This window comes from Eschrichtius robustus, chromosome 10 (genome assembly GCF_028021215.1).
Source record: "Eschrichtius robustus isolate mEscRob2 chromosome 10, mEscRob2.pri, whole genome shotgun sequence".
Taxonomy (NCBI): Eukaryota; Metazoa; Chordata; class Mammalia; order Artiodactyla; family Eschrichtiidae; genus Eschrichtius; species Eschrichtius robustus.
Window position 1 is genome coordinate 14,192,595 of NC_090833.1, and position 15,078 is coordinate 14,207,672.

Sequence of the window (15,078 nt, forward strand, 5' to 3'; positions counted from 1 at the left end):
TTGAAGATCTGGGAATGGAAGAGGGACAGGTGCAGGACCATGAGTCTTGTAGCCTTCACTAAAGGGGTGTGTGTGCGTGTGTATGAGAGAGAGAGATGGGATTACCATTGACTGAGCTACTAAAGGTATCTTAGGTCATCTCCACATTGTCACAAAAACCTTGCAGGATAATATGCAAACTATTATTTATAGAATGGATAAACAACAAGGTCCTACTGTATAGCACTGGGAACTATATTCAATATTCTGTAATAAACTATATGGAAAAGAATATGAAAAAGAATATATATATGTATATACATGTAACTGAATCACTTTGCTGTACAGCAGAAACTAACACAACATTGTAAATCAATAATTTTTCAATAAAATGGATTATAAAAAACCCCTTGCAGGATAGGTATTAGCCCCATTTTCCAGATTGATTGAATCATTCACTCAACATATCTGTTTAAACATCTGCTGGGTTGCAGGCACAGTGCTAGGTGTTGGGGATACAGCCGTGAACAATTCAGAACACAGTCTTTGCCCTCACCGAGCTTCCAGTCTACTGCAAAAGGCATACAGTTAAAAAAATTATATACGGAAGTATAGAACTGCAAAATGTGGTAAGTGCCACAGAGGAAAAACACAGATTGCTAAGAATACAAGAAAGGGCTTGATGTAGACTAGAGGATTAAAGAAGGCCTCTTTTGGAAAGAACGAGCAAACTGAGGCTGACGGAGGACACGTACATCTACCCAGTCACTCATCTTTTCAAGTTATTTTCAGGCAGCACTGAGAACAGTCCTGACAGTCTGCAGAGAAAGGGTAGCAACACTGAGTGAAGAGAGGAAGGTCGATTTCACTGGCCAAGCTCTGCCAAATTATCTAGGTGTTTGGTGATTGCTATTTGCTTTAAGAAAGGCAGCCAAGGTTATGCAGAGAGCTCGGATATAGTTGGCAGGAACCACGGGTCTGGCTCCAGTTGACCGACTTATGGTACATGACCTTCGGCGACACTTTTCCTCTCTCTTGGGCTCAGTTTACTGATCTCAGGTGCATTTGAGCCCTAACGGTAATAAAGGTTCACCAGGTGAGAGATTGGAGAGGGAGAGTCCCTGACCACTAGGCTCATAGGGATGAGCTTCTTCGTTTCAAACTAAGTGTGCAAATTACTGCTTTAGGTCGGATTTTTCTAAAGCGAGGCAGCACCGGATTATCTGAGTTTCAACTCAAGGCGGAAGCCTTTGGGATGCCCAGACCCTAAGGTTCGGAGTCATTGTTCTAGAAAAATACACACCTGGTTAGGAACTCTGCGGGTCCCAAGAGGTGCTGGATTCCCATCTCCCGCTTAAATTAACGGCCCAAGGCCGATTCAGCCCTCAACAAAGATGGCACCTGCCCTGGCCTCGGGCCGAGTGCCCTCACTAAAAATGGCATCCTGCCTCTCTTTCCTTAAGTCTTGCTGGCGCAAGTGCAGACGCCCCCTGCCATTAGTTAAGATGGCGCCCGCTCGCGCTGCCCGGCCCGGCCTCGGGGCCCGGCCGGTCGGCTTCACAGCGCGCGCCTCGGTGACCCCGCCTCATTTCCGTAGGAAGAAGCGCCGGGAAAGATGGCAGCGGCTGCGGTTTGAATTCCAGCGGCGCTGCCGGAGTCCGAACGAGACCTGGGTTGGAGGGGGCGGGGACCTGGGGAGCAGGGCGGGTCGCGACCGGGGGCGGGAAACCAGTGGCGACGCCGCCAGACACCAACGCCACCACCTCCTGTGTGTCCATGATGGACTCGGTGTTGGAAGAGGACGTCACCCTCCCCGGGATACGCAGCGGCTGCAGGTGCGGCCCGGCCTTTGGGGGTTCGCGGTAACCAGGCCGGGGTTCCCGCTGATGGGGGTTTGCTCCATCCGAGACTTGGGGTTTGCTCTTTGGCTGTTTGAGGGTTCTGGACGTGGGCAGTATGTGGGATGGGTTTCTTGGGGGGGGGATCTCTTTGGGGACCCGCCCACTGATACTGAATGTAGGTGGTTGGGAGGTCCCGACCTGCCCCACGCCCGCCTCTCGCGTTTTGGGACATACTTTGAAGAGGAGGTGAGGGACAGGTAAAGGGTTCTCTGAAAGGGTGGGAGATGGGGACCTCTTGGAGTGTGCAATTAGTGGGGGCTGGTTGAGGGGCGGGGACCTTGAGGGTACTTGATGGTTCATGCTGGTTTGGGGATTGCTTTCATTATGGGGAGTGCAGTTGGTCTGTCCAGACTTTGCTTATGGGGTCACATAGTGGCCACCAAGACTCAGGCCATGGAGCGCAGTGGTTAGGAACCTTGGCTGGAGCTGAACAGAACTGGATTCAAATCCAGCCCTTTAAACTAACTAGCTGTATGACCTTGATAAAATGGTTTAATCTACTTCCCCATCTGTAAAAGGAGGCTGGTAGTAATATCCACCCAACAGAGTTGGGGTGAGGATCCAAAGAGAAGATGCCCACGCAGCAATTTGCTTGGCAGGAGTAGTGCCTGGCGTATAATCAGTGCTTAAAAAATGATTTGGGGGACTTCCCTGGAGGCCCAGTGGTTAAGACTCCACGACACCAATGCAGGAGGTGCGTGTTCGATCCTTGGTGGGAGAACTAAGATTCCATGTGCCACGGGGCGAGGCCAAAAGATAAAACAAGAAAAAGATCCGGTGTTGTCATTATCATCAACAGTAATACAAATTGGGGAGTAATGTCTGAGAGTGGCCTCCCAATGCACCTGTCCCAAGAGGCAGTTGGCGTCCACATTGCTGGTGCGGCAGGGGTCTCTCCTGGTAGGAAGGCCTGACAAAGCCCTGCACTGCTGCAGGGTTGGGGCCCTTTGGTTGTCCTGGGCTCCTTGTTGGGGAGAGGGTAGAAGGTCTCAGAGATGATCCCTAACTGAGAATCTGCAGTGTTTATCCAGCTCTGCTAGGGACAGGCTGCTTCTTGTAGTCAACAGATCCTAACTGAAACGGTGACATGTTATTTGTTGTGCAAATCTGGACGGTTTTAAGAGTAAAATGGGCACAATTAATTTATGCCCGAGCAGCAGGCATAAACAGGTCCTGTCTTGGGCAAACCTTGGACAAATGGTTACTCTGTTTACTGAGAACCTACTAGTTATCAGGCACAGAGCAAGGCCCTTTGCAGCTCCTGCTAATTGGATCCTAAGGTAGTTCCTCATGTCCCTTTCTCTTCATCTTTCTGCCGCTGCCCCAGTATATTGCAGTACGACCTCTCCTCTGGACTGTCCTGGCTTCCTTCACACCTCTGATAGCCTTTTATACTACAGCTTCAAAGCTCTTTTTAAGATATAAGTCTGATTGTCACAGTCTGCTGCTTTACATGTTTAACGCTTTTCATTGCTGTTAAGGTAAAGTCCATTATTATTCTCTCAGACAGCTTTTCACATCTCAGCACCAATTGGCCAAGCACTTGGGTTTTGGGACCTAGACCTAACTGGGTTTCAGTCCCAATTCTGCCACTTAACAATCCTGTGACCTTGGGCAAGTCACCCTCTGTGAGCCTCAGTTTTCATTATCTGTAACATGGGTGAGTCTAAAAGGGTTTAAGCCTAATGTCTGACCCAGAGTAGCAGCTCAACAGAGCATCAGATATTCTCCTTTCCCTCCTCTCCCTGCCTTTGCTGGTGACCCTGGTGCTGCATACATTCCTGGTAACTAATCTCTTACTCACCTGCTTCATACCCTCCCTGGCTCCTCTCTGCCCTCAGGATGAAGTTCTTTAATATGGCTTCCGAGTTCATTATACTCTGGCGCATCTACCTCACTAACCTCCTGTCCTCCCTCTTCCTTCCCTGTCTCCTCCCCAAGCCCGTCACTCTTGCTGGCTGCCAAACTGTTATGAATGATCTGCCTTGTTCTTTCTTACAGCTGGGCCTGTGCACTCGCTGTTCCTGCGGCCTGGATTGCCCTCCCTCCCCGCCTTTGCCTTATTATTTTTCAGGTCTCAGTTTAGATGGTACTGCCAGGAAGTCTTCACTGATATCCCCCTATCCCCACCTGGGCCCTCTGTTCTCCTCTAGTCCCCCCATCACTGACCTGTTCACAGCCCTCATTGACTTCACTGAATTTTTTTGGGTTTTTTTGGCCACACTACGCGGCATGCAGGATCTTAGTTCCCCGACCAGGGATCGAACCCACACCTCCTGCAGTGGAAGCTCAGAGTCTTAACCACTGGGCTGCCAGGGAAGTCCCATGACTTCACTGAATTTTATTAACTAGTGTGGTCCAGTCAGCATATAATTTGAGCCACGTATGTAATTTAAAACTTTCTAATAACCACATTCAAAAAGTAAAAAGAGACTGGTGAAATTAATGTTAATAATATGTTTTATTTAACACAATATTTCCGTATATTATCATTCTAACTTGTGAAAAAAATTATTAATGAGATATTTTACCTTCTTTTTGATCTTACTAAGTCTTTGGAGTCCAGTATGTGTTTTACACTTACGGCCCTTCTCAACTTGAATGAGCCACATTTCAGGTGCTCAGTAGGTCCAGGTGGCTGGTGGTTCCTGTACTGGCCACTGCAGGTATGACTGTTAACTTGTCTGTCTCCCAGGTTAGACTCTGACCTACGTGAGAGCAGGGGCTGCATGTTGATCATCTTTGTAAGCCGACTTCCTAATCTGGTATCTGGCTCGTAGTAGGGGCTCAGTAACCATTTGTTACATCACTGAATAAACAATGATCTGGTGGGGTGACAGTTTTATCCCCCGTTTACAGGTGAGGACCCTGAGGTCCAGAGAGGTGACGTGAACGGTCTGGGATCCCACAAAAAGTACATGATCGAGCCAGGATTTAAATCCAGGCCTACAGACTCCAAAGCCTGGCTATCAGTACCATGTCTTGCCTTCCAGCCAGTTCTCTGAACCAATTCTGAGAGGATTCTGGGAGGATTTTTTGGAGCTGCTGGTGCTTGAACTGGCCCTCAAAGAGTGGCAGAAATGTCCTGAGAGAGTCCGCTTCTCCGTCAGGTGGTCACAGTGGATGAGAAAAATCCCTGCAGTAAAATCTCTTTTTATGCTAACATGAGTACTCTTCTGCTTGCTTACGTCCAAGCCCCAGTTTTAGAGACTAGACCAGAGTCCAGTTTGTCCTTGGACTTCTGTTGAATTAGGTCAGTGTGTGTTATTCTCTCCAAACCTGATCACCTGTGGGTGCCCCAAGAGCTCCGGCCCCTGGAGCCTCGCCTGAGCTAAGGCCCTTCATTAGGTCCTGCCTGATGGTGTCGAAAGAACCTGCACTTTGTACGCAGGATGTCTGCGTCTGCATCCTGCCTCAGCCAGTCACTAGCTGTGCTGCTTGCGTAATTCGCTTAACCCTCCTACTCCTCAGTTTCTCTTCAGTGATAATATCTGTTTTGTTGGGTGACTTTGTGGATGAAGCAAGATTGTATGTATTAAGTACCTAGCACCGACTGGGGAGTACATTAAATGTTGGCTGTTTTTGTTTTACCATTACCATGTTGTACCGTTTCCTGGACAAAGTCCTCTGTGCCCACACCCCTGGGTTCACCCGTTTGTTTTCAAGCCCAGGATTCTGCCTCTCCCTGTGAGCTTCCTAAGGCCTGGCCCAGGCTTGTACATCTATGGGTTCCTCAAGTACATGGCCATTAAGTGCTTGCTGCCCAGTTAGGGGCAGGCCAGAAAGACATGTTTCTTATAGCTTTGTACAGTTTATACTTTCTCAGGCAAAGAGTGCCTTTATGGATTTTGTAGAAGGAGGTTGAGAAAGAGGATGGTGGAATGAAATTTCTGGTGAAGGCTTGAAAGCTTAATCCAAGGCCGACCTTGGACCAGAGGTACCCCTAGGCTGTGAGGTTTGAGGAGGTGCTCTCTGTCGCCAGTGTTAGCTCAGTGAGAACAGGGAGCACATCTGGTTTCTTCCCCACTGTATCTGCCCTAGAACTGTGTCTGGCACATGGTAGAAGCTCAACAAATATTTGTTGAATGAATCAATTTTGTTCAGTCTCCTTTGAAAAGATAAATACCGTGAATACAGGCCCCATATTTAGTAGTAAAATGCTGCTTTGTAATCACTGTGTGAAAAAGTGCACAACAGAGTGTCAACTGGTACAGTTTTCGTGGAACACAGTTTGGCGTTAAAAATGTGCCTTGTGTTTTTTTTCTAACAGCTTTAATGAAATCTGATTTATATGCCGTAAAGTTCACCCATTTGAAATATACTATTCAATGTGTTTTTTTTAGTATATTTACAGAGTTGTGCGGTCATCACCATAATCTTAATTTTAGAACATTTTCATCATTCAAAAAAGAAACGCTGTGTCCATTAACATTCACTTCCTGTCTTAGCTTGGGCTGCTGTAACAAACAAACTATAGACTGGGTGACTTATAGACAACAGAAGTTTATTTCTCACAGTTCTAGAGACTGGAAGTCCAAGATCACAGTGCCAGCATGGTCAGGTTCTAGTGAGGACCCTCTTCTGTGTTGCAGACTACCTATTGATACTTCTCATTGTATCCTCACATGGTGGAGAGCAGAGAGAGGAAGCAAGAGCTCTGGGAACCCTTAAGGGCACTAATCCCATTCCCGAGGGTTCCACCCTCATTACCTCATCTAGACTTAACTACCTCCCAAAGGGCCACCTCCTAATACTATCACTTGGGGGGTGGGTGGGTAGGGTTTCATCATATGAATTCTGGGGGGCCACAAACATTTAGTCTATAACATTCCACATTTCTCCTCCTTCCCCTTCCCCCAGCCCTAGGCAACCACAATCTACTTTTTGTCTATAGGTTTGCCTATTCCGGACATTTCATATAAATGGGATTTTACTATATGTGGTCTTTTGTGAGGTTCATCCATGTTGTAGCATGTATTAGTACGTCATTCCTTTCTGTGCCTGAATAGTATTCCATTATATACATGCATTGATCCATATTTTGTTTATTCATTCATTGGTTGATGACATTTGGGTTGTTTCTGCTTTTTTGGCTGTTATGAATAATGTTGCTATAAATACTTATTTGTGTACAAGTTTTTGTGTGGACATAAATTTTTGTTTCTCTGGGAGTAGGGTTGCTGGGTCATATGGTAATTCTGTATGTTTAACATTTTGAGGGAACTGCCCAACTTTTCCAAAGTGGCTGCACCATCTTACATGCTCACCAGCAGTATATGAGGGTTCTTATTTCTCCATTGCCGTGTCAACACTTGTTATTGTCTGTCTTTGCTTTTAGCTATCCTTGGGGATGTGACAGGGTATCTCATTGTGGTATTGATTTGCATTTCCCTAACGACTAATGATGTTGAACATTTTTTCACGTGCTTATTAGCCTTTTGTATATTTTCAAATCCTTTGCCCATTAAAAAAATGTGAATGTGTTTAGACCCAGCAATTCCACTTCTTGCTATCTATCTGACTAGAGAAATCCTCACACATGTGCACAGTGAGACCTGTATAAGGAGATCCAGCATTGTTTGTGAAAGGAACGATTTAGAAACATTGAATTATCATCAGGAGGCCTGGTAAATACACATCCTTTTACAAGTGTCTTTCAGACTGTGACCCATTGGCAACTCATGAAATTGAATGTAGTAGGTTGCTATCAGAATTAAAAAATTGAGTAGAACAGAATAGAAAGAATTTCAAGAATGAAGGGTAATATATTTCCTTCTGTGGGTTGGGGTCAATAAAATTTGCAAACACTGCTGTACAGTGCTTTGTAGGAGTTAAAAACACTGAGGTAGATCTGTTTGTACTGTCATGAAAACATCTTTAGGACACATTAGTGAAGAAAAGATGCTGCATATACAATTACATACATAGGGAAAGGTTTGGAACGTCTTGCTGACAAGAGTGGTTACCTCTTAGGAGGAGACCAAGATGGGAGTGAGTAGTCAAGGAGAACTTGAAGCTTGTCTGTCTATTTTGTATTTATATATATTTTTCTGTCATTAAGAATACATGACATAGAATGAAAAACAAGTTGTTGAAAGACAGACAAGACTGTAGTTGGTGTAGTTGTTTTCTGAATGTGATGTCCAGTCCGTCCACGGCTCTCATAACGCTTTGTCCGTGAAACGTTCCATCCTCGTTGGGCCTTGCATGGAGGGACAGTTGTTGGCTGCCATGTACGGGCTCAGGAGATCGCCCCTTTTGGGAGGCGGTGGAGCGAGCTAGGAGGATGAAGTGGTCGGTGAAGCGCAGGTGAGCGTTCGTTCATTTACCCGACACATAGTAGACAGGAAGCAGCCACGTGGCCGTGCGCTGTGCAGACTCTGGAAGGCCCTGCCTCGATTCGTGGGGGCCTCACCACAGCCCCTTGAGGAAGGCGCTGGCGGGGGCCAGGCTGGTGTAGAGGCTAAGAGCATGGGCTTTGAAATCAGGCCAGCTTGGTCTTTCAGCTTATTAACTTTCCTGGGCCTCCCTTTTCCTCATTAAAAAACAATGGTAACATCTAAAAACTACCACCTACCACTGAAGGGCTGCGGTGCGGAGTAGGCGGGAGGCTGCCTGTCCCTGAGCGTGGTGTCTGTTCGGCGCGGGGCCCCTGCAAGGTAGTGGTTGTGGCTATGCTGTGTTTTGCATGTGAGGAAACTGGCCCTGACTATGTGCCCCACTGAGTAGGAGCTTTGGGCAGCCTGGATGCTGGTTAGCGAGTGGCAAGGGCACGGAGACACCTGGATTTTGGTCTCAGCTTTACTACCAACTGCTTGTGATTTTGAGCAAATGTGTTCCTTCCCTTTCTGGGCCTTAGTCTCCCCCATCCATACCATGATAAAATCATATCTAAACCCTTTTCCTTTGCTTGCCTAGTTTTGACTTCGGGTGGGGCCCCACGAAGCCCCAACTTTAGTTCTAAGGCCTAGAGTGAATGATCAGAATGGGATACATAAGGTGAATTCTTAAAGGTGGAGGTGTGGCTGGAACTGACTGAGACTGCGGATGACAGAGGTTCATGGCATTTAAGAAGTGGGCAGGTAAAGCCCAAATGGGAAGTTGGCAGGAACCAGGCCGGAATTGCTGCATTAAATAGTGGTTTCTTCTGAGTTGCGGTGTCAAATGTCATTTTTCAAACTTCGCTGTCTGCCTGTTGGAAATCTGCCTAAGACCAAATTCTTTGGCTTTGCCTGCCACGTGGATTTCAACTGTGATTGATCTTGGCTTGAGTAATTGATGGGCCATTTCCTCCAGTAGTAGTAAATCAATGGCTGTGATGGAGAGAACCCCAAACTTGGGAATGTAGAGACCAGACTGAAGGCTAAGCTTGACCAATAACCTGGTGTGTGATCTTGGGCCACTGGGCCACCATCTGCAAAGGGTGGTGATCGAACTTGATTTTAATTTTTTTTAAAATTAATTAATTAATTAATTAATTTTTGGCTATGTTGGGTCTTTGTTTCTGTGCGAGGGCTTTCTCTGGTTGCGGCAAACGGGGGCCACTCTTCATCGCGGTGCGCGGGCCTCTCACTATCGCGGCCTCTCTTGTTGCGGAGCACAGGCTCCAGACACGCAGGCTCGGTAGTTGTGGCTCACGGGCCTAGTTGCTCCGCGGCACGTGGGATCTTCCCAGACCAGGGCTCGAACCCGTGTCCCCTGCATTAGCAGGCAGATTCTCAACCACTGCGCCACCAGGGAAGCCCTGATTTTAATTTTTACAATTCAGTTTAGAAAATGGAGTTTGTCCTTCTAGTGATACTTATTGGAGGAAATTGAGAATTGTAGAAAATTAAAAAGGAGGAAAATATCTCTCATTTCCCTGCAAATTATGATTTTTAATATTTCAGTTGTCTTGTTATATATATTTAAAGCCCACCTAGTTTCCAAGAAGGATTTGAGGTGTCTTTGGTGTACATGTATTTTTTTTTCAATAATTGAAAGCGTATTCTACTTGAGTTTTTTTTTTCTAGTTATCCTCATAGTAGACACTTTTAATGTAATCATTTTTTTAAATTAATTTATTTTATTTTATTTATTTATTTTTTGGCTACGTTGGACTTCATTTCTGTGTGCACGCTTTCTCTAGTTGCGGTGAGCAGGGGCTACTCTTCGTTGCAGCGCGCAGGCTTCTCATTGCGGTGACTTCTCTTGTTGCGGGGCACGGGCTCTCAGAGCATGGGCTTCAGTAGTTGTGGCCCGGGCTTAGCTGCTCTGCAGCCTGTGGGATCTTCCCGGACCAGGGCTCGAACCGGTGTCCCCTGCATTGGCAGGCGGATTCTTAGCCACTGCGCCACCAGGGAAGTCCTGTAATCATTTTCTTGATGTTGGAATTTTACGACATCCAGTTTTTGGCTTGGTTCTGATCTTGAACGTTCATTCCAACTCCGCAGTTTGGTGATCAGGCAAAATTGTCCTAGGAACAGAATGGATCTGAATTTAGAGGCATGGAAAGAGCAAATTACCAAGAAGTCAAGCTGCACTTCCATCAACTCCTAGTTTACAGCTTGGGACAGGGAAGCATTATTGGGGGTTAGACATAAAGGGCTCGGATTCTGGACTTGGTTCTCTGCTTAACTGCCATGAGACTCTGAGTAGACCGCTGAAATTATCTGGGCTTTAGCACCTTCCTTTGAGAAATGCATAGACCCTCAGGGAATTGGGCAATTCTCATGATGGTAAATCTTTTGTAAGTTATTGAGCATTGTATGTTTCAAGGTGACAGGGGTGTTTTGCTCCCATTTATGGAATACTCACAATATGCCAGGTACTTGCTGGACACTTGTTGTCTTATTTAATTGCCAGTTGCTCTATCAAGTGGCTGCTGTTCTCCTTTTACAGATGAAGGAAGCGAGGCTGGGAGAGGTACGTGGCAGAGCTTAGAACAGAATCCAGGGAGGTGTGTTTTGTGTTGAACCACACCTCCTATTATGGTTTAGTTTTCTGTCAGTGTCTCCAGGTCCTCACTGAACCTATTTTTGTAATTCAACCAGTAAAACTTCTTGAATCAGTGAATTCTGCATTTTTGTTTGATATTCTTAAAACATCCGAATTGCTGCCTGATTCTTGGAAGCTTAATTTTTGGTTGTGATAGTCATATTAATAATGATAATAATAGTAATGACAAAAACAACGCTAGATGCCATTTAGTGAGCACTTACTATGTGCTGAGTGTTTATATATTGATACATTAACTCGTTTAATCTTTACAGGTAGAGGGTGGTATCCCCATGTAACGAATTAACAAAGTAAGACTCAGGAACATCAGTAGCTTATATTTGGCATGGTGCCTCTGCACCTAGCCCGTCTATGGCCCACAGAACCCATGGCGCGTGAATGAACGACTGACTTTACTCAGCTGTTAAGTGTTAGAGCGAGACCTCCGCCCCAAAGCCTGAGTTCTTAACCTCTGCACTGCATGCCTCGCAGGTAGCTGGCTGGCTGTGACCTGATGACAGACAGTCCGTCTGATAGTCTCTGCTGTTCAAACACTGACTCTTCTTTTATCACACGTGTTCTCTCCTAGTGGCCTTGTTCCCAATTTACCAGATGACCTGGATGGCATCAGCCCCATTGCTGGTTTGGGAAATGGTGGTAAGTACACAAAATAAGAACAAGGGAAGTAGACGCTAGGCCACGAGGGCCTTCAGGCCTTGAGCCTGGGCCTGAGCTTTGATGGTTCCAGGGCCCGAGCTAGCCTGGCATGGCTTGGTGCTCCCAGGAGGTACACAGTATTTTGTATACATATTGACCTGCTACTTACTCCTTTCATAAACACTGGACTAGAGGAATTGATGTCCTTTGGGCCGTATTTCATGTTTCATTTCTTGCTACCACGCTTATAGGGGTTCAGCCAGTGTTTGCTGAACTGAATGACCAGTGGAGGCTGGATGTTGAATTGGTGACTCGGTCAGGTTCGGAGGATCTGTTGGTCCCTGCTACCGAGTGGCTGGAGGCCCCTGAGGGCTGCTGTCCAAACTTCAGTGTGCAGAGGCCTTCCTGGCAGGCTGCTGGATTCCAGTTGCCCGCTGAGGCCCAGCATTCCTACACGGGCCTGCCCTTTGGAGACAAATAGTTGGTTAGACCACAGGAGACAGCGCTGAGGAAATAAGCAGTCTGCTGTGTTGAAGCTGGATCATGAGGAGACTTTCTGTTTTGCAGTTTGGGTTTTGCTAAGCATTCTTCATAATTTTTGTCTCTGAAAAAAATGGATGCTATCATAAGTATCTGTGGGAACTGCTAATAATTTGCCACGTTGAAATATCTTAGAGATATTTTGACTTGTTCCCCCCCCCCAACCCCGTCTCCAAAATGATGAGATTATGTGCAAAAGGAAGAAGGTTTTAGAGCAGACAATGTAAGTTTCACAAGGTTTATTTCTGGAGACTCTTTTAACTTACAGGCCACCCTCAGGTTTTCCTTTAGAACCTATTAACTTTTACTTTAAACATACAATCCAGCAGTTCTGGTTTCTCTTTTTCCTGCCCAGGCAGTTAGGAGCAGAAAATTGATAGGCCTCCTCCTTAATTCAGCCCATATTATACATCTGCTTCATGCCAGGCTCTGGGCTCAGTGCTGGGATTCCGATCATGGTTCCGATCAAGCCTAGAAGGCAGACAGCTAAAGAATTATCAGGATAGATCACACAGTCAGTGTAACGAGCGAAGAAGTGAAAGGAGCTATGAGAGGGGATGAGAAGGAGATTTACCCTCAGATGAAGGAGGTGGGGTGGGCCGGAGTTTCCCAAGAAGCTGAACTGGAGCCAAGACTTGAAGAATGAGTGGGACCTAGGTGGGGACGCAGACACAGGTGACAGAGCACAGCCCCTCTGACAAACAGGAAGGCAACCTGTGTGCCCTCGGTCTGGCGCACGGGGCTCTGCACAGTCCCCCGCTGCCCGGCTCCTGAGCCGCTTGTCTGCTGAATGCTGAGCGCCACGCCCGCTCCGTCCTCTGGGCCTTTGCCCTCATCTGCCTGCTGCCTGCCTGAGTCTTTATGACTCAGCTCAAGCCCACCGCCTCCTTGGCTCTCCCTAGGCTGCCTTAGGTGTGCTTTCCTCTCTGAACCGTATGTATTTCACTGCATTTCGTTTCATCTGTTCCCGTTGGCTACTTAACAAGTACCCAGAATCAGACCCCTTCTCACCCTCCCGCCCTGGTCTGAGCCATCAGGACCTCTGGCCTGGATTCGCCCAGTGTTCTCCTAACTGGTCTCCTTGTTTCTCTCGAAGCGCCTTTTAATCTGTGCTCAGCGAGGCAGGCAGAGGGAGGCTGTGGAAACCCAAGTCCCATAAGGCTACTCCTGAGCTCAGAATCCTCGGCGTCCTGAGAGGAGCCAATGAGGCCGTACACAGCCTGTCCACCAGCACCTGGCTCACCCACCTCTTGCTGTCCCCCTTTATTGCTCCCCCGTCCATCGGCCTCTTGGCTGGTCCTCAGATCCACTGGGCATCTCCCACCCCAGGCCTTTCCCCTGTGCCTTCTCCAGGTTTGCCCGGAGGTCACCTCCGCAGTGAGCCCTTCCACAGTTTAACCACCTTATTCGAAACTGCAAGTCCTCACCCCACCCTTGCTATTGGTATTTCCTATCCTTGCCCACTGTATTTTTCTCCGTAGCATTTATCACCTTTGAACATACTCTGTAATTACCTATTGTTTTGTTTATTGTCTGCCTCGTTTTTCTAGACTGTCAGCTCCTTCTGTTTGTTTTGTTTCTAGGGTGGTGCCAAGCAGAGAGTAGGCCCTCAGTGCATTCTTGTGGGAAGAGTGAATTCATTCATTCACTCAGCACACATTTCCTCAACACCTGAAAAGCGCCACGCACTTGTGCAGCGTGGAACAGCTTGCTTACATCTCCGTCTTGCCCACGGGATCGGGATCCTCTTGGGTGCAGGACCAATGTCTCTCTCACCGTTGCTTCCCCAGCACCTCGCGTGGTGCTTGGCGCAGAGGAGGGGTGTAATAAATGTTTGTTGAATTAAAGAAGCTGTGGAAAGATTTGGGTACTGGCAAAGTCTTGAATCACTCTGAAGCAGGGATTGGCAGTTTCTGACCCACTGCCTGCTTTTGAAAATAAACTTTTATTGGATCACAGCTTCTTTGTTTTTGAATTGTCCTTGGCTATTTTTGTGTTGAGTGGTTGTGACAGATTTGAGGCTTTGTGTATGGCCTGCAAAACCTAAAATATTTATTGTCTGGCATTTTAAGAAAAAGTTTGCCAACCCCTGCTGTCACGTCAGTCAGATATGGTTTGTTTTAGTTGCTGACATGTGAAGATGATCTCCTGTTCAGCAAAATAATTTTATGACAAGCAGTAAGGAAGTACATAGCGGGGCAGTTCTGCTTTGTTTGCCCCATGCATTCTTTGGGTTCATCTTCTGACATTTACATTGTTACATTGGGGCTAGTTCAAGTAATTCGTAAATATTTGAAATATAATGGCTTAGAGCTTTCTGTAGACTCAAATCACAAGACAGAATATATTGTGGAAGCTAGTCATTTTTTTTTTTTCTTCTCTAGTCGGGATGCTGGGCAGTTTGCATGCCGTGACGTTTTCCTGTGTCTGTTTTCCCTTTTTATAGTGCTCCCACGTGTGTCGGAAGAAACGGTGTCTCCCACCAGAGCCCGGAACATGAAGGACTTTGAAAACGTAAGTGGAGATACCAAATTGCCATCCCTCACAAATCAGGTCTGCAGCCACTGTCCAGCCAGACCCAGGAGGGAGCGGTATTTCTTAAGAAGCATCCAAACTGGATAAGGCCAGGGTTAGGAGGAATGCCAGAGCTCGTGGGCGCTCTCTGGGCGACCCTCACATTCCTACACAGACGGCCCTTTGCACACAGGCCAGTTACGGGTTCCAACAGGATCAGTGGTTTCCAGCCTTGGGGAGTTCGGTGTATTTCTGGTGTCCCAAACGAGAGGATGTCACCATGTAGCACAGCTGAGAGGCACTAACATGTATTAAGGGCTTTCCTGTGATGTAAGTCGTGTTATTTATGGTCCCCATTGAATCCTCGCTGTGACTGAGGTATTTTGTATTATCCCCATTTTACGGGTAAAGAATCTTAAGACTAGGGGAGACTCGCTTACGGTCACATCATACTTGAGTGACAGAGCTGGGGTTTGAATCCAGGTTTTTAATGACTCCAAAGCCGTTATTC

General features: G+C 46.8%; 1 protein-coding gene across 5 annotated transcripts in view; it reads left to right on the forward strand.

Annotated features, from left to right (window-relative positions):
* Window positions 1-1,691: 1,691 nt before the first annotated feature.
* Window positions 1,692-15,078, forward strand: part of CDK5RAP2 (CDK5 regulatory subunit associated protein 2) — a 182,187-nt gene continuing 168,800 nt past the window's right edge. For 4 of the 5 annotated variants that reach the window (XM_068552134.1, XM_068552136.1, XM_068552135.1 and 1 more), the window contains exons 1-3: window positions 1,692-1,814; window positions 11,446-11,513; window positions 14,500-14,567. In XM_068552134.1, coding sequence (XP_068408235.1) covers window positions 1,756-1,814; window positions 11,446-11,513; window positions 14,500-14,567 — 195 coding nt within the window. In that variant the 5' untranslated portion in view covers window positions 1,692-1,755. The remainder of the gene's footprint in view (window positions 1,815-11,445; window positions 11,514-14,499; window positions 14,568-15,078) is intronic. The other variant, XM_068552137.1, reaches the window with a different exon arrangement.